Below are 18,364 nucleotides of genomic sequence, written 5' to 3' on the forward strand. Positions count from 1 at the left end.
GTAAAGGTATATATTGATTTTAAAAAGTAGTTTTTATTTAAAATTTTCGGAGCACAGACGTTATTAACACTGGAAAACGTTGTATATTTTTATCCTTTTCTGACATTCAATATTTACCAATTGATTGTACTGAATTCTGCGAGAGGAAAGAGTAGGACTACTCGAGCGCACTTTACTTTAGAGTTGAATGAATTCCACAGAATAGCGTTGCCACCTTCCTGAAATATATAATTTAATAAACACAAATGGAGACAAATTATTTGAATGACTAGATTAATTTGAAAATCAGGTAGCTCTTAATTTGGGCAATTTGAGAGCCGGAATTGTAGATTGTTTTTGATCGTCGTCATCGTTTTCTAAAAATATTTGATTATCAAAATGTTTACTTTATGGACGCTTGTCGAGGCTTCTTTACTATGCCTGAATGCAGTATGTGTACTACACGAGGAACGCTTTTTGGCTAAGTGTGAGTAAACTATTTCGTACACAAACATCCTAATATTTATCAAGTATTTTTGTAGTTGGTTGGGGCGCACAGGCAAATAACATGCAAGAATTTGGACAGCCCACAGCGAAAGCTCAGATCCTTAATCTCGTTCGTTCCATACGTACAGTCGCGAAGAGTAAGTTATACAGCGATTTCGAGAATTGAATTGACTAATTTATAATTTCATTTTAGTTCCACTGATATTCCTTAATGTGCTTGCGATATTAATAAAGCTGATACTTGGATAATAAATCAACTTTTATTTTGCATATTTTTTGTAAATTAATCTAAAAACTAATACTAAATAAATTAAAATTTCAATGCATATTTGTCTTTCGTTGAAGTACAGACTTTACCCTGTTTTCAAGTGCTATGCTATAAGCATCCAATTTATAAGCAGCAGCTTCCAACTTGTCTACGGTATCCGATATTTCATCGATTTGCTTCATTAATGGCACCTAAAACAGAATCAAATTTGTTATGCATTTAGCAGTTCTTTAATGAATAATATAATACCAATTGTTGGAATTTTATGCTTAATTCATTTGTGGATACACTAAGATTTTCAGCAATTTGTTGCATATCTGAATACTTAGCCACGGTGGCTTTATTCATTTCTTCCAAAAGCTTGTAATCTTCAAGTGGAGCATTCAGTTCATTACTTATATACTCCTCTGTTTTACGAAACATTTTCGTTGCTAACTTGCTCAAATTAGGATCATGGGGATCCAAAGCTTCGAAACTTGATGTACTAGTTGATAATGTAGGACCACGTATAGGTGAGTCCAATAATGCATTATGATCTTGTGTGGTTTGCGGTTCTGAAGACTCTCCACAATATTCACCTTTGTTTTCCATTGAACAAATTTTATTTTAGACTTAACTTTAAGCGTTATATATATTGTTTATAATGTATTATAAATTTAATGTATCCATAAAGGATATATTTGTAAAACACAAATGAAGTGTTATAATTTGCGAATAGATAATAAACAAACTCCAGCTGTTTTAAATTTATGAGAGATGCCACTAGGTTAGAACTTTCTTTGGAGAGATGGAAATCAATTACCATTGATGTAAGACGTACCATTTCTTTTTCCGGCATTAAATAGATTTAGCGATCGTAGCAATAAAATAACAGTAATTAAAAGAATTGTTTATTAAATAATTTTCTTTGAATAATTAATTAGTTTAATAAAATATATTCCGTTTTATATCAACTTCATAATAAAAACGATTAAATATGGCAAGAACTAGATTTAAATAAAAAAAAGTTGTGTAAAAGATATGTCTTTGTACATTTCTGTTCTTCGTTTAAGACCAAACTATATAAATAAAAAAATTAAGTCAATAATATGTGCTGACGCTGAGCCAAAGATTCATTCGTATCTTCATACAACTAATCTACTATGCATGATAAAGTAAGCTCCTTAAATTAAACGACAAGAACATACATATGTATATTTTCAAGTAGTAACAGGTGATATTGACAGCGGATGTACTCTAATCAACAGTACCATAATAAGAAATTACGGATCGCACTCAAACTGATAATTACCAATGTTTGCATATACTTTGCATTTTACTTCTATATGTTAGGGAAAGAGTTGATACGAGATATCTTCTCACAATTAAATATGATTATTTCCTACTATGTAGGGTACTTTTATAATGTTATCAGATCCATGCATAATCAGCATATCACTTTTAGCAAATCATACAGACCAGAAGTTAAAGTTAGTGATTCTGCTTCTCTTGGTGTGACTGGTGGTAAAATGGCACAAGCAAATGTCGATCGCAAGTTAAAGCATTTATTCGATGGTTCTGACTGGAATGTTTATGACGATAACATCCTTAATTTCGGCGTAGGAGCCCCAGGTCCAGATTTATTGGAAAACTGTTGCGATATTTTTGAAGCAGCAACAAAGCACAGATTAGTAAGATAACTACTGTATTAGTTTATTATTGAATAACAGCTAATTATTTAACGATTTAGAAATATGAAAAACAAAGCAATTTATCTTATCTTTTCCAATACGGGCCCACAAGTGGACCAGTAGAAATACGAAATGCTATCGCAGAATACTTCACTTCTCTATATGTCGATAATCCCGTAAAAAGGTATGTGTGTGTGTATTTAATTATCTCAAGATCTAATATTAATTACGACAATTATTTCAAAGTGAGGATCTCATTATTACAACTGGTGCATCGCAAGGATTACATTTCGTCTTATCAACTTTGCTTGATTTAAATGGAATAATTTTTGTTGATGAAGTGACTTATATGATAGCACTTGATACTATCAAGCATTTCACAACTCTTACAATCATACCGTGTATGTACAAATTCATACATACATATATATTTGATTTTTTATATAATTATATACGTATTTTATTGCAGTAAAACTTAATGAGGATGGAGTTGATGTAAAGCAACTTGAGAAAATAGTACAGGAAAAACGTTTTCAATCAAAATCCAAAACGTTTTGGGCGATGTACTACACTATTCCCACCTATCATAATCCAACTGGCATTCTGTTTTCTGAAGGTATTGGTTAAAATATTAAATCCTATTGCATTGGTAAATCTAACGCTTTTGTTTCTTCGCTACAAATAAAAAATAGCTGTTTGTCAAAATCTCGCGAAATTAGCAAGCGAGTACGACTTCTTAATACTATGCGATGACGTTTATAATATCCTTAATTATACAAATGCAAAGCCAACGAAACGTTTGTTTTCCTACGATAATGGTACAGGCAATATAATTTCCAACGGAAGCTTCGCAAAGATAATTGGTCCAGGTGTTCGTGTAGGTTGGTTAGAGGTACCAGCTCGTCTAAAACCCATTTTGGAAAATTCGTAAGTTAACAAACTGTAACAAAATTATTTTATATTGTTAGTATAACTGAATTTCATTATTTCAGTGGGATCTTAAATAGCGGCGGCTGTTTTAATAATTATACATCGGGTATATTAGCCAGTCTTTTTGAACTAAAACTGGCACAAGAACACATTGCAAGTGTGAAATGTGCTTATAAAGAGCGAATGTTGGCCGCCTGCGACATTCTTGAAAAAAATTTACCCAGCAATTGCAAATGGATTAAACCGTCAGGAGGATATTTCATTTGGATTTCCCTACCGCCGGATACGGATGTCGGAAAACTTTTACAAATATGTTTGCAAGATGAGAAAATATTTTTTATTCCCGGTTCTCGTTTTGCTTACGAACCCACGGTGGCAAATAATTGTTTACGTTTAAGCATTTCATTTCACAAAAAGGAGAAATTAGTCGATGGTGTCACACGATTATGTACAGTGCTGAAACGTTATTTGGACGAAGCTCAGAAATGAGAAAATCTTTTTACATTCATAAGTACATATGTATTATATATCACGATTCAATCACATATTGTCACATTTTTCAAATATATGTTGGCAAATATAAACAACTTTTAAATGAGAACTATTTAGATTTACTTATAGTTATGTGTGCTTTTTGAGCATGTGCCGCTGCACGTCTATCTTTCGCCAAAACTTGTCTTCGCACTTTAAACATTGATGTGACTTGCCAGTGGTATGTATAGCCAGGTGCTGTTTTAGATGGCACAGTTGGGTAAAGGATTTCGCACAAATATGACAAATATGTTTACGTTCATTTTGATGTTGGCTCAGCACATGCTTCTTTAAATGATCGAGTGTAGCGAATGGTTTATCACAGAGTTCACAGGTGTGTCGTTTTATTTGCGAATGTACAACACGTATGTGTTGCTTCAAATTAATATCGGTGTAAAATGGTTTTTTACAGAATGGACATTCATGTGGTGCATCTAGAAAAATGCGTAAATGAGTTTTTACGTGATAGTTCAAGGCTGCGTTGCTCCGAAATATTTTATCACATATTTCACATTTCAGTAATTTCCCCGTGACTTTTCGTTCACACCCAAATTGTACATGGTGTATCCTCTTATGATGGATCAATTGAGTATAATCCTTGAAGCTAGCGTCGCATTTATTACATATTAATACAGGTAGTTCATGTTTGTGGGCAATATGCTGCAACAGAGTTTTCTGATTTAAAAAGCCTTCAAAACATTTCGGACATTTAAAACCCAATTGAGTATTTAAAGGTGCATTGTCCTTAGTATCAGTACAATTTTCATCTGTATTCGTCATATGTAACATATCCGGCAAATTCAGGTCTAAAGCATCCCAACATTCGGAAAAATTAAATGAATTCTCATTCACATTGCTTAAAAGGAATTCATCGAGAAATTCTTCATTCATTTCTATTTCCACATCATCTTCATCTTGGCTCACGGGCATGAGTAAATGTGTTTCTTGAAAGTGGCGTTGTAAAGTCGTTCGCGATATGTATTCTGTAGGTAGTTTTCCGGATCGGGGACATAGACTACAGTAATATAATAATGCACTGGCATTGTGTATATTAGAAAGAACGTGCTTTAGCAATTGTCCACGACTTTTATATACTTTTGTGCACGGTACACATACGTATCGCCCATCCATATGATTCTCACTGATATGTTTCTCCAAAGTCTCTGCATTAGCATACAAACTACAACAATATGTGCAAATGCTTATTTCTAAATCAGATTGGGATATATGCAGATTTTCGTGCGACTTCAGTTGACGAAACGAAGCAAATTTATCCGGACATTCTCCACATTTATAAACACGCTTGGAATGGCTTTTAAATGTTGCAGAATTAAGTATTTGGATACTTGCCATTGTGTTACCTTCAACTACTTTTTGCTTTTTGGGTAGAATTGTCCGAAACTTCCTGACATGCTGACCACTATTTCGTTCTTGTGTCATAGTTATGACATCCTGTAGGCTGTTACATTCTTTCGAGGTGTTTGAAGAATCTTCTGCTATCTGATATGAACCGTTGGAAACGAGACCATTTTCGGTATTTGATTCTGGGGTAGCAACTACATTGCTTTCATCTGTTAATATTGTTATAGGTTGAGTATCCACAATTTGTAAATTTGGAGATGTTTCTATCACAGGATCACAAAGAGACAAGGTTTGGAATATATGTTCTTGTAAGCGAGTTCTCTCAGCGAGTGTTATTAGCCCAAAACTTGTACTGTTAAAGAAATTTAAAGTAAATAATATTTCAATTTATAAAACCCAAAAGTACTTACTTGCGAGTTACGAAATCTATTACGATATTAAAGAAATTAATTAGCGTTTTCTGCTCCCTATAAATTTCCATTAAAATTATATCTGTGTGTAGCTCTGCCATCGCTGTGAAGTAAACAATTTACAGCTGCTAAGTATTTATTTCTACCATCCACTGTATTTATGCTATTAATTTTCTTTTGCAGGTATGGCCACACTCATTTGGCGCGCTTTTGTGATAAGTGAATTTAACTGTCAGAATGACAATTCAATAACCCCGCCATCAAGTTGCTTTCCTCATCATATTTTGCTACTTTGCGTGCTTTTTCCTTTTCCAAAACAAAAACCAGCTAAGATTTGTGTTTGTTTAAATAAAGTGCATATTTAAATACATTCAATTATAAAATAGTGATATAAATTATTTCAATATTTTATATGTGGATACCAACGTTTAAAGTTCAGTGACCCTGTCACGCTGACCCAATAAGGCAAATAGTTGGAGCTAGAACATAATCAAGTGTTTTAGTGTTATTTCAGATATTAAATAGTAAAAGATATACACATGCAATATTTTACAAGTGCGAGACTAACTCAGGAATACTTTGATACGCCAAATACGTTAATTATTGGGCCATTCTCTATGTTTGTAATATTCTTTTACATCAAACTATTTTACGTATTAGTTGTTCTATACATATCATTGCATTACATCAACACGATCGGCGACTGATACCCACGTATTAGGGCATAGAAAGACAAGTGAATCGCAGAGGGGGTTGTAATACAGAAATGTATCATTTTATGGCCACATGTGCGCCTGAGCCATTGGAGTTATCGGAAAAAGTTCAAATACCTGGGCACGTAAGACAATATCTTAAGGACTTCCAATTAGAGACCCTTCGTTTCTTACATAGGCATTTAGCTAATCGGGATTTTTGTATATTGAACGATGAGAGTGGCTTGGGCAAATGTGTTTCAACTGCAGTGTATTTAGGTGTAATAGCCAAGAATAAAACTTGTCTTATTGTTGTTCAAAATGATGATGAGCTTGTGGCTGGATGGCAATTCCATTTCGATATACTTACGAATCTAAAAGTTGGAGTTTTGGATTCGACTACGAGTAAGTTTCATAATTCTAAAAATATTCAAATTTAAATTTATAAATAATTTATGGAAAGTGTGTGAAAGAGATATATACATATATACCTCCTGCTTAGCATTGACCTCATTTTTATAGTTGCATCGTGCTAATATGTAGGTACTATGTAAAATATCTCGTTAAAATGCATTCTTATCAGTGGCAAACACATATGCACGTATGCACGTTTTTAATTCCTATATATTGTAAACTCTTTGATATATATAATAATATGTATGTATATAAATACAGTTGAGGTCAAAATTAATTAAAAATAGAAAATTAAAATTAAATTTCTTTATTTAATTGAAATTTTTTGTTATAAAAATATACAAACATATTTTTATTAATTAATTTTATGTAAGTAAAAACTATGTAATATATAAATAGTTTTAATCATTTGTGTGGTGGTAAACGGTCTTGGCCGGATATACATCCGGGTTAGTTCCGACTAACTTCTTAACGAAATAAATTAATGAAACGCTCAAACTATAGATATCCCATTACTAAAATTCTAAAATGGAATAAAAATTTTCTATCTATATTTTGGATTAAAAATTAGTAAAGAGTGTAACCGACAACTCCAAAATAAGTTTGTGAAAAAATACGTATTGAATGTATTAGATACTTCATTTTATATTATGTGTTCTCTACCATATTTTTTCGACTGCAACTCAATATATATTTATAAAAACATATCTCTCCACAGGCATATTGGATTCTCCTCCGAATATAATCATAGCGAAATGGGCTACTCTACGTTCAACAGTTGATGGAAACAAATATAATTATGATTATATTATTATCGATAACCGAGGTCAAATGATGAGTAACAACTTTTGCATGTCTATGCTCTTGAGTAACTATGAACATAAAGTCAACTTACTAATATCTAGTATCGATGTGACGGTATGTATCATAAATTATTTTCAAGAAATAATGATTATTTAGCATTAATTTTGGTTAATTATTTTATTATAGTCTGATCTAAAATTGTTACACAACGCTCTACGCCTGGGAGGTCGTATAGATCATCAGTATGAACAGTTTAAAGTTTTTGAGGCGAAATACAAATTGCCGGACTCGAAAGATGTACTTAATAAAACTTCTGATTTAGAGCAATATTTTTTAAAACGTGAAATGATAAGTGATTATTGCAAGTAAGAATATGTTTTTTTTTTTTTCAAATATATGGTTCACAATTTTTGAGTATTAAAATAAACTCACACTGAATATCAATATTTCGTTTACTCCCAAAGAGACTTTCGGTTACGGCGTTATCGACATCAATTTGAAGACAATATGCCGCTTGTGAATGCAGAACGATATAAGATTAATTTAGATTTGTGGCATACAATAAGCAGTTCAAATAGTTCTCTAAAATCTAACGACAACACCAACGTATTAAATGCGAATTCTGAAACGGCGACTGAAGAACTTTTCAACCAAGCTTTAGCGTTAAATGGTGAAATGACGCACATTACAGAGACACAAAAGAGTGAAGCGTTCATAATGCCAAACAATGAGCCTTCGGAAGATGCGCTGAGTATGTCACCGCTTCTAATCGACTCTGAATCATGTGACAGCGATGAAGCAGAAGTTGTGGTCATAACGAATCAAGAAACCAGTTTGCCTCCAAGTAAACAACCAGTATCGGACATTTATGAATTTGTTGACTTGTCAACTGAAAACTGTTCGGAGGAATATGTGAGCAATATCAACAGGACAAAACAGAAAACTCCCAATAAATCGGAAGCAAGTCAATTGAAGGCACGATCTCCTGCGCAGAATAACAAAAACATAAAGACAATTATAATAAAAGATACACAAGAAATCGAGAATCCTACGGACTCAACTAAAAATCAAGCAAACCGAAAAAAGACAAAATTACAAGCTTCCAAAGATGTTTTGGAAAAAAAGACAAATGTTAGGAAAGGAGATCAAAGTGATGATCTGATTGAAGTTTTGGACACTCCCTTGGAAGCGAGCGCCACCATAGGTGATAGCAATAAAAATGCAACAGTTTCGAAACGTCAAATGAGAAATAACAATGTAATAAAGCAAAATGTGGCGGCGGAGAGCCAAATACAGCAGGATAAAGATAATAATAAGGACACAATTACCACATCTAACCGGAGAACTTTAAAACAACCCAAAAAATATTTAAAGCAAACCGCAAATAAAATTATAACTACTGATAAAAGTGATTCAGTTATTTCGTCGAAGCAAAAGAAATTAGAGCAGGCGCAAAAGAATAGCGAAAAAACCTCAAAAATAACTGATAAGGTGGTTGAGCGTAAAATTCGTGAGAAATTAACTGAAGCTAAGCAGCAAACTGATAAGGCAGTAAAAGAAAAAGACCCAACACCAACAAAAGAGAAAAACGATGAGTTGAAGGAAAAAGAAATTAAGTTCAAACATAACGTAAGCGAAGCAAAGGAAACACCAAGGCGTTTAAGGCAAACAAGGGCCAACAAAACTGATGTCCCAAAAGATAAAAATGTAGAAACATCTGGGAAAGTTACTCCAAAAAAGGTAGAGTCTGCACCTGCCAGAAGAGATTTACAGGAATGTGACAAAGATAAAGAAAAAACGCCATCAAAAGATTCACCACAAGATGAAGGCGTAAAACAAAATGCCAAACCGAAAATAAAAAATAAATCACGTGCGGATGTTCCAGAGACACCAACCGTGCGAAATACCAGAAGTATGCAGCAGCGGCTAACACGATCTAAGGACAACATGAAAAGTAAATATATGAAATCGCCGTTGTTACCGGATAGTAATAGAAAGCCGAAGAAAAAGCCGAAAGAAAAAGCTATACTGACAGAAAATTGTGCCAAGGCTGTAACTAAGGAACCTGCAGAACCAACAAGCAAAAGCAAGAAAGTAGGAAGTGAAAATTTAGCAAATGAGCACAACACTAATATATGTAGGAAAACAACGCAAAATAAGGGTAAAAAAGGACAAACAAATAATATAGTTTCTAATAATGTTATAAATACCACCGATTCAGCCATACTGCCATGTTCCAATAACACAGAAGACATGCAATGCGGACAAAAGATAATTTCAGATACACACTCAGATAACGAATTCTTACGACCACCAACACCGGTGCGCAACACAAGAAATTCTGAACCCAAAAACTTTTTACCCACCCCTAGTAGTTTAACGGATTCCGAAGTAGTATTTGTGCCATCCACAGACGTACCGAATAAAGGTCAATCGATCGTTGTCTTATCCAGTTCAACGGATGATGGCTCGCTATCATCGCAGCAATCTGCACAGAGTCGACGAACGCGTGCGCTAAAGCAGAAAAAAGCGCTTAAACGCCCTGCGATCGATGCTGCCGATGCAAATCAATTGCCATCAACGCCAACATTCGGCGAACTATTAGCCAAACAACGAGCACAGCGAAAGTCACCGGATTTGTTCAGTGCGAGTACCGAACTTGGATTAACGTGCACACAGCGCATCACAGACGATAGACATGACGGCGTTGAGACCTTTCAGGGTTTCAAAATATTCGGTTCTGAAGTGAAACAAATGCAACAACAACACGCTCAAATTGCTGGTGTTGGAAAGAAGACAAAGCAAGCGCTAAGTCGCGGACGTTCATGCTTAAATATTCTCGAACAAATGTTTGATACGCCTGCTACGGAGGTCGCAGAAGTTGCGACGAATGCACAAACGCAGCCAACGAAATCGACAAACACACAGACAACAAAGTCCAAGAAAGCGCCAGACAGTAAGTTGGTGAAACGGGCGACCCGAGGGAGTCAGCCTGTGATGCCGGCACTACCAAATGCTGTGACTGGCACACAGAACCATGAGAAAAATAAACAAACGTCAAACAATGGCACTGCCACAAACCAAATGATTAGCGGCCCTATGGAGGATGAGGAGATATTCGAGATTACACATAACGATGCATTCGGCAGTGTGATGCGCATCAACTCCAATGGTGAGATATCGCCAGTGCAGATGACAGCACGTACGCAACCAACACAGCCAACGCAACACAATAAAATCACGAACTATCTGATCGGTACAACGCAACTAACACCAACGGAGGCCACAATGGATGAGCGTACGCCCAGCAAACGCACACCACAAACGCAACTGTCCGGCACAGCGGCACGCAGATCACCGAAACATAGATCGACACAATCAACGAAACTAACAAAGTGGTTTCAGAAAAACGACGCGCTCAATGATCTCCACGCGAATGCAGCGCAGCAAGAAATCACATCGAGAAGCCACAACAGAAACACCATGGCTAAGCGACTTAAGCGGCGTTGCCTGGAGTTATCCTTCCGAAATTGAGGAGGAGGAAGGAGGATGTTAAACGCGACAATATGCATGTACATATGTATGTATGCACATTAACTAAATTAACCTGCATGTATTTAAATATAGAATTAGACAGTTTAGACAGTTTTAATGTACCTTTATTCAATTTTAACGTAATTACACACATGATTTTTTATGATTACCTACATTTTTAGAAACTAATCAAATACATATATACACAAGAATTAGTTCAAAGTATGGACATTTAATTTAAGACAGTTGAAATGTCTGTGCCCCCATACATAAAACTGCTGAGTACAACTTTTACGCATCGGCCATTGAACGCTCATGTATCGCTCGTATTTAACTATTACATATGTAAACAAAGCAATGCAATTGGAAATTTTACATACATATATACATACTTTTAAAAACTAACAAAAAATAAAACTAAATACTTTTACATTAGTTTTGTTCTAGTGTTTAATAATATTATACAAATACATACACATACATATACATATGTTTACACGCCAGTGTAAATTAAAATCACTGTTAAATAAAATTCAAATATTTAAGAAACAAAAAAGAAATAACTAAAAACATTGAAATAAATGAAATACATAAATGAATTGAAATTTTTGAGTATGCATATTATTCGTTTTTACTAAATATCGTTGTTAAATTGTGCATAACTGTTTGACGTTGTTGTTCTAATTCTTTACGACAGAAGAAGTGCAAGAATGGTGGGCACTGATATTCTATGTGCTCTTCGCAGTAGGTGTCATCGCCGTCAGCGCGACATGTAAATTCGCTATACGAGATCACTGTGTAAGATAACAAATATATATTTATAATAATTTTAGATTATTTGAGGCTGCATAAATAACTGTTAATTATACATATATTAATTTAATTAGTAAAATAATTTGGAGTAAATATTATGTAGTTATTTCGGTAATTTTTGATTTGTAGTTGTATATACAGTGGAACTCCCTAACTCGAATCACCATTATGCACAAAAAAACTTCGAGCTAGAGAGACTTTCGAGTTACGAAAGGTCATTTGTATGAAATTTGACATCTATTGCCAATACAAAAATTCAAGAATTCGTGTTATAGATGTTCAGTTATGGAAGTTCAACAGTATATATTTTTAACGAGTATATGTATGTACTCGCTGTATTTTGAAGTTTTAGATAGTAAATGTTTACACAAATATTTTCCAACATTCTCTACACGTAACACGTAACACACTACACGTTAATTTTGATCAATAATTTAAAAATGTTGCAAATGCTTGAAGCTGATAAGTTAGATTATGAAGAAATTTTGTTTATAAAAAAATATTGAAAATTCAGCTTATAGTATTTTTACTACAATGTTGTTGTTGTTACAAAAGTATAAAACTGTTGGTTGGTTGGTGGTTGCTTGAAAAGGGAGGCGAAGAGAGCTTAACCGCATGCGGCCGCACTTAGGCCATTATTAGGCCCATTGTGCTCCCCGAAGGTACCCTGATAAGCGTCACCTGAACAACTCGGTCAATTTAACGAAGTTTCTGAGTTTATTCCATCCCTGCTGCCCAATTTCTCTTAGATTAGAGTAATGTGAGCCTTGGAAGGTATCTCTTCTTAAACGACAGAAGGCCGGGCATTCGCAGAGATAATTCTCTAGTGTCTCATCATCTTCCGCGCATGCCCTGCATTCCGCCGATTCTACTATGCCAAGTCTCTGCAGGTGGCCTCTTAGAGGCAGATGCCCCGTGATGACCCCTGTGATAGAGCTTAGTTCTCTTTTGCTTAAAGTAAGCAGTTTTTTGGTCTGTCCAGTGTCAACACTGCCCCATAGTAGCTTTGTGGTGCGACTCGTGTTGCACATGTTCCAGGACCTGAGCTGTTCCCCTAGCATCCATTGCTTTAGGCAGCGCTTTAGAGAACTGAAAGGTCTGGGGCAGTTTAAGGGAACTGTATTCCCAGCTGCACCTAAGCGTGCCAATTCATCTGCCTTTTCGTTTCCTTCTATACTTATATGACCGGGTACCCAGATAATGCTAACTGAGTTTTCTCCCGCTAGTCTATTAATTGCCTCTTTGACTGTTTAGGGAACGTATTTGTTCTAACCCGGGGCTTGCTTTGATTGATTGAGTAGGCATAGTACCGACCATCGTGTTATATGATTACACTATACGAAAAAATCGATTTTTCTTTTCGAAGTTAGCTTCCAAAACCGAAGGAACGAAGGATTCGAAGTTTGCAAAAAAGGTCTTTTTAGAAAAGGTATTATTAATTACAGCATATAGCTACTAAAAAATCCAAAATATAGCTAAAATCTAAATTTTCTTCGTAATTCAATGGTATATAAAACTTTGGCAGATGGGTGAAATCGGACGCGTCACGCCCACAAAATGGCGTTAACCGAAAATTTATATAGTGCTATAACTAAGCCATAAATAAAGTTATGAAAATGAAACTTTGTATAGAGGATCACACTAGAAAGGGGCATATGTTGATGTAAATGTCTCAAAGTGGGCATGGCGCCGTCCTTAATTAGTTTTTTTTGTATTACATATCTTCCAAACTACCAAACTTACTGGACACATTTCTCGTTAGCATTCGATTATACATGCAAATAGGTGAAATCGGATAATAACCACGCCCAACTAACACACACCTTCGAGGTTGAAAGCTACATTTTACAGAAGAAATTACAGAGAAAAATCTGCACTCAGATTTTTGTAAAAAAATATAAAAAGGGCGTGGCGTCGACCACTTTTGGATCAAAAACCATATATCAAGAACTACTCGGCCGATTTCAATAAAATTTGGTAAAAAATATTTTCTTCACATTCTGATATTACTGATAAACAAATAAGGAAAGGCTAAGTTCGGGTGCAACCGAACATTTTATACTCTCGCAATTTATTGAAGAAACTTACAAACATACAAAATTTACCCATAAATTCGGCATAAAGTTTAATAGAATAACGAAAATCGTAATATATAGTATACTATATGAGGGCTGAGGTAATAATTTCATTTTCACCAGCAGGGTACACTATATCCAAGACTATCCGCTCACTTAATTTTGCTAAGATATCTCACATATTAACACATATGCAGATGCCCACAGTATTTTTGAAAAACCTATAATTAGGTATATGGGAGCTAGGAGATGTTATGACCCGATTTTAATAATTTTGTTAACAGAACACTATTAGAAGAAAACAATTTCCTCTGAATTACATTAAATTATCTGAGAGATTTACCCAAATTTTCGATTAAAATTTACCCTTATGCGCTGAGTTCAACATGTTCGATATCTGGGGCCTTGAAAAGTTATAGTCCGTTTTCGACAATTTTTTCACAAGTGAAGTCAGAGATGATATATACTATTTGTGAAAAGTTTTATTCCACTATCTTCATTGGTTCCTTATGTATACATGATAAAGTGAAGGAATCAGATGGAATTCAAATTTGAGTTATAAGGAAAGTAGTCGTGGTTGTGAACCGATTTCGCCCATTTTTTTCCGTGTAAAGAAAATATTACATACCGAATTTCATTGAAATGTGTTGAGTAGTTCCTGAGATATGGTTTTTGACCCATAAGTGAGCGATACCACGCCCATTTTCCATTTTGTAAAAAAATCTGAGTGCAGCTTCCTTCTACTATTATTTCTGTGAAATTTAGTGTTTCTGTCGTTTTTCGTTAGTGCGTTAACCCACTTTTAGTAATTTTCAACCTAACCTTTGTATGGAAGGTGGGCGTGGTTATTATCCGATTTCAACTATTTTCATGGTATGTGGTGGGGTATATAAATAAACAGTTTGTGGGCGGGGCCACGCGTAGTTACCCAAAGAAACTACACCCAAATATGCCCCTTCCTAGTGCGATCCTGTATTCCAAATTTTACTTTAATAACTTTATTTATGGCTTAGTTATGACACTTTATGTGTTTTTGGTTTTCGCCATTTTGTGGACGTGGCAATGGTCCGATTTCGCCCTCTCACTGCAACCCTCTCACTGCCACAAGGAACATGTGTTCCAAGTTTCATTAAGATATCTTAATTTTTCTCAAGTTACAGCTTGCACAGACGGACAGACGGACGGACAGACAGACATCCGGATTTCAAATCTACTCGTCACCCCGATCACTTTGGTATATATGACTCTATATCTAACTCGTTTAGTTTTAGGTGTTACAAACAACCGTTATGTGAACAAAACCATTATACTCTCGTAGCAACTTTATTGCGAGAGTATAAAAATGAGTGAACGCGGTTAACCACTCCTACTTCGCATATCATTCAATTTGAAATATGAGTCTAAAATTGGTAAACACGGGACAAACTTCACCTAACTTCCATTTACCAAATATTAGGGTTTTGAAACATACGGTGGGATTTATACCGAATTTATCGTTTAATATTTGAGATACATATGTAGGTATCTTGCCAAAATTAAATAAGCGTACAATTTGGGATATGATTTAGCTGGACTTTCTTACTTCTTTAAATGTAATTTTCTATGAACTTACAACAATAGAATTCTGTGAAGAAACATGTTGTATGCTTCGACTCAATCGTATATTTGGGATCTTCCTCTCCCGGCATAGACTTTGTAACGATATACTCAGCTTTCGCCTTGTTCAAGAAATAAGGCCAATGGAACATACGCTCCGAGTATTCAACTGTATAACGCCAATCATGTGTGTGTCCGGTATCGCTAATAACTCTGAAGCTCAAACTAAAATGAAAGAAAATGAGCCATTTGTTTATAAAATAATATTATTTCAAATATAAATGTCTATATGAATGCTTATCAAAACGTATGCTACCACAAATAATGCTTACAGAGTTATAAATAAAATAAATGTAAGAGTAAAATTTTATACTATGAAATTGAATTATCATACAAGTATTATTCATATGTGCATATACATATCCATATATGTATGTATGTACCAACAAGTTATCGTGCTCAAACAAAAGAAACTTGCAAACGACTTCATTTAAGTTGTAGTTAAAGAGAAGAAAAAGTAAGTCCTTGTTGTTGTCATCAACACAAATAGTTTTATAGACTGTTGTTGGGGTTACAGTGCTATCGGATATGTATATAAATTAATTAAGTATGTATTCATTTGCCTATGTCTTTTGATAAGGAGTTACTAAGTTGAATATGTTTTTCGAAAATTTCGAATTCTATGATATCAAACTGCTTTTATTTTTCTTTAGTTAGTAATTTATTAATTTTAAAACGAAGTTTTCACCGGTAATCGTGAATATTTCAAAAAAAAATATTTAAATTTAATTTTAATTATTGGGTTTTGCGTTAATATGAATACATATACCTATTACACTTGCAATGAAATACTGAAAAATTACTAAAATTTTGTATGAATTTCAAACATTATGAAATCAAAAACAACCCTCAAAATATGTTCAAGCTTTTAAATTTGTATATTGCATTTTTGTTAGAATTTGATTAAAATTTCTAAAATTTAACATCACATTCGAAAATTCGAACATTCGGAAATGTCATTGATTTCAAGTTTTTAAATTTGTATATTGTATTTTTGTTTGAATTTGATTAAAATTTTCACAATTTAACAATTTCGAAATTTCGAACATTCGAAAATTTCTTTGATTTCGAATTTTTAAATTTGTATATTGCATTTTTGTTAGAATTTGATTAAAATTTCCACAATTTAACAATTTCGAAAATTCGAACATTCGAAAATTTCTTTGATTTCGAGTTTTTAAATTTGTATATTGCATTTTTGTTCGAATTTGATTAAAATTTTCACAATTTAACAATTTCGAAAATTCGAACATTCGAAAATGTCTTTGATTTTGCGTTTTTAAATTTGTATATTGCATTTTTGTTAGAATTTGATTATAATTTCTAAAATTTAACATCACTTTCGAAAATTCGAACATTTGAAAATGTTATTGATTTCGAGTTTTTAAATTTGATTAGTGCAAAATCAAAAAATAGAATTTGATTAAAATTTAACACCATTTTCGAAAATTCGAACATTGTAGAACCAAAAGTTTCTGTATATTTTTTTATATTTAAATATGCAATTTATGCAAAATTCTGTCCACAAATCCCATTGATTTTTGTTGTCTTCGAGTTGTGCCGTAATTGAACTTCAAATTTATTCCGGATTGAGCATATGGTTTGTTATTTAGATTTATTACGAAGAATCTGTATGTATCTACATACATACATTTGTTTGAATCTGTATACATTGAGATATCAAAGAAATCGTTTAGATATTGTCCACTGCAAATTTATGCCCCATATAATGAGGTTATGTTCGAAAACTTTAAACACAACAAGGTTCTAAAACATTTATTTGCACAACAACAATAAACATTTTAGGCATAAAACTTCCTGGAAGAGAGCTTGGCACGTCTGTATCTCACCGATCGAAATATTCTATATATGTACGTATGTATATCTCTTTAGTATTTACGTATGTATATCTCTTTAGTATTTACAAAAAAAATGTTTGCCCTTCGTATATACTTACACAGTCGGATTCAACGCGCGTGTTTTGCTAAAATCTGCCACATATTCCCATACCACTTCCGGCTTAGTTTTGCGGATCGTTGCGCCAATATTATATTCCCTAGTTCCACTAGTGAAAAAAACCAACACCATCAATAGAGCTACACCGTAGAAGATATACTTTTTCCTATACCATTGTCGCAAAATCATAATGCTGTTTTATTCTAAAACTATTTATTGCCAGTAACACACTTTTATCGCAAAGAAATTACACAAAAATGCCGAGAATGCAACAAGCTGACGAGTGTACACGCTGAAAGACGCTCCTCAACTGTTGGACACATCATATGTAGAGCACACCATATGTAGGCGCATATATGTATGTATGTATGTAGATATGTATATGGCAGAAACTGGGATAAACGCAATGAGAAATTATCCACATATGTGCCTTCGCTGGACTCACTCTGTTGTGGGTGATACCCTTGTGGGTTTGTGTGCGCGTATGAAAATGTGTACCCACATATCTGAATACATATATAGTGATTTACATTAATACATACATATGGATGTTTACATTATAATAGGCACTCAGTTATATGTAGATAAGCATATATGCTTATATACAATATCTAAGTACATACCGTGATATTCTTGATCGTGTATCCCAAGGGAAGTGTGGTGAATTTATGTTAATTTTTGCCAATGTGACTATTTCAACTCTGAAATCTGACTCTGACCTAGCGAAACTCAAAACGTATTGAGAGTAAATCCACGGACACAT

At 34.0% G+C, this 18,364-nt stretch overlaps 6 protein-coding genes across 7 annotated transcripts; 3 read left to right on the forward strand and 3 right to left on the reverse strand.

Annotated features, from left to right (window-relative positions):
• Positions 1-295: 295 nt before the first annotated feature.
• LOC105220968 (immediate early response 3-interacting protein 1) lies at positions 296-812 on the forward strand. Its single transcript, XM_011197563.3, has 3 exons — positions 296-466; positions 522-623; positions 680-812. Exons 1-3 carry the CDS (start codon positions 379-381, stop codon positions 733-735), a joined length of 246 nt encoding a protein of 81 aa, XP_011195865.1. The 5' UTR covers positions 296-378; the 3' UTR covers positions 736-812.
• On the reverse strand, positions 301-1,507 carry LOC105220969 (biogenesis of lysosome-related organelles complex 1 subunit 2). Its single transcript, XM_011197564.3, has 2 exons — positions 1,004-1,507; positions 301-945 (listed from the first exon to the last, which is right to left on the reverse strand). The coding sequence occupies exons 1-2, from the start codon at positions 1,343-1,345 to the stop codon at positions 805-807; spliced, it is 483 nt and encodes a 160-aa protein (XP_011195866.1). The 5' UTR covers positions 1,346-1,507; the 3' UTR covers positions 301-804.
• Positions 1,508-1,747: 240 nt separating this feature from the next.
• Positions 1,748-3,955, forward strand: Zfp26_9 (2-aminoadipate transaminase). Of its 2 annotated transcripts, none has more exons than XM_011197560.3 (7): positions 1,748-1,908; positions 2,199-2,424; positions 2,484-2,608; positions 2,671-2,825; positions 2,894-3,040; positions 3,117-3,351; positions 3,417-3,955. In XM_011197560.3, exons 1-7 carry the CDS (start codon positions 1,775-1,777, stop codon positions 3,841-3,843), a joined length of 1,449 nt encoding a protein of 482 aa, XP_011195862.1. In that variant the 5' UTR covers positions 1,748-1,774; the 3' UTR covers positions 3,844-3,955. The 2 variants fall into 2 exon arrangements, with proteins under 2 accessions (XP_011195862.1, XP_011195863.1); XM_011197561.3 differs by lacking the exon at positions 1,748-1,908 and adding an exon at positions 1,985-2,142.
• On the reverse strand, positions 3,851-6,213 carry LOC105220966 (zinc finger protein 320). Its single transcript, XM_011197562.3, has 2 exons — positions 5,658-6,213; positions 3,851-5,599 (listed from the first exon to the last, which is right to left on the reverse strand). Exons 1-2 carry the CDS (start codon positions 5,756-5,758, stop codon positions 3,976-3,978), a joined length of 1,725 nt encoding a protein of 574 aa, XP_011195864.1. The 5' UTR covers positions 5,759-6,213; the 3' UTR covers positions 3,851-3,975.
• Positions 6,214-6,276: 63 nt separating this feature from the next.
• On the forward strand, positions 6,277-11,270 carry LOC105220963 (protein suppressor of underreplication). Its single transcript, XM_011197557.3, has 4 exons — positions 6,277-6,754; positions 7,482-7,681; positions 7,754-7,932; positions 8,032-11,270. The coding sequence occupies exons 1-4, from the start codon at positions 6,424-6,426 to the stop codon at positions 11,099-11,101; spliced, it is 3,780 nt and encodes a 1,259-aa protein (XP_011195859.1). The 5' UTR covers positions 6,277-6,423; the 3' UTR covers positions 11,102-11,270.
• Positions 11,205-17,931, reverse strand: LOC105220964 (uncharacterized). Its single transcript, XM_011197558.3, has 3 exons — positions 17,603-17,931; positions 15,602-15,810; positions 11,205-11,895 (listed from the first exon to the last, which is right to left on the reverse strand). The coding sequence occupies exons 1-3, from the start codon at positions 17,788-17,790 to the stop codon at positions 11,723-11,725; spliced, it is 570 nt and encodes a 189-aa protein (XP_011195860.1). The 5' UTR covers positions 17,791-17,931; the 3' UTR covers positions 11,205-11,722.
• Between the last annotated feature and the right edge of the window lie 433 nt (positions 17,932-18,364).

The sequence above is a fragment of the Zeugodacus cucurbitae genome, chromosome 4 (genome assembly GCF_028554725.1).
Source record: "Zeugodacus cucurbitae isolate PBARC_wt_2022May chromosome 4, idZeuCucr1.2, whole genome shotgun sequence".
Taxonomy (NCBI): Eukaryota; Metazoa; Arthropoda; class Insecta; order Diptera; family Tephritidae; genus Zeugodacus; species Zeugodacus cucurbitae.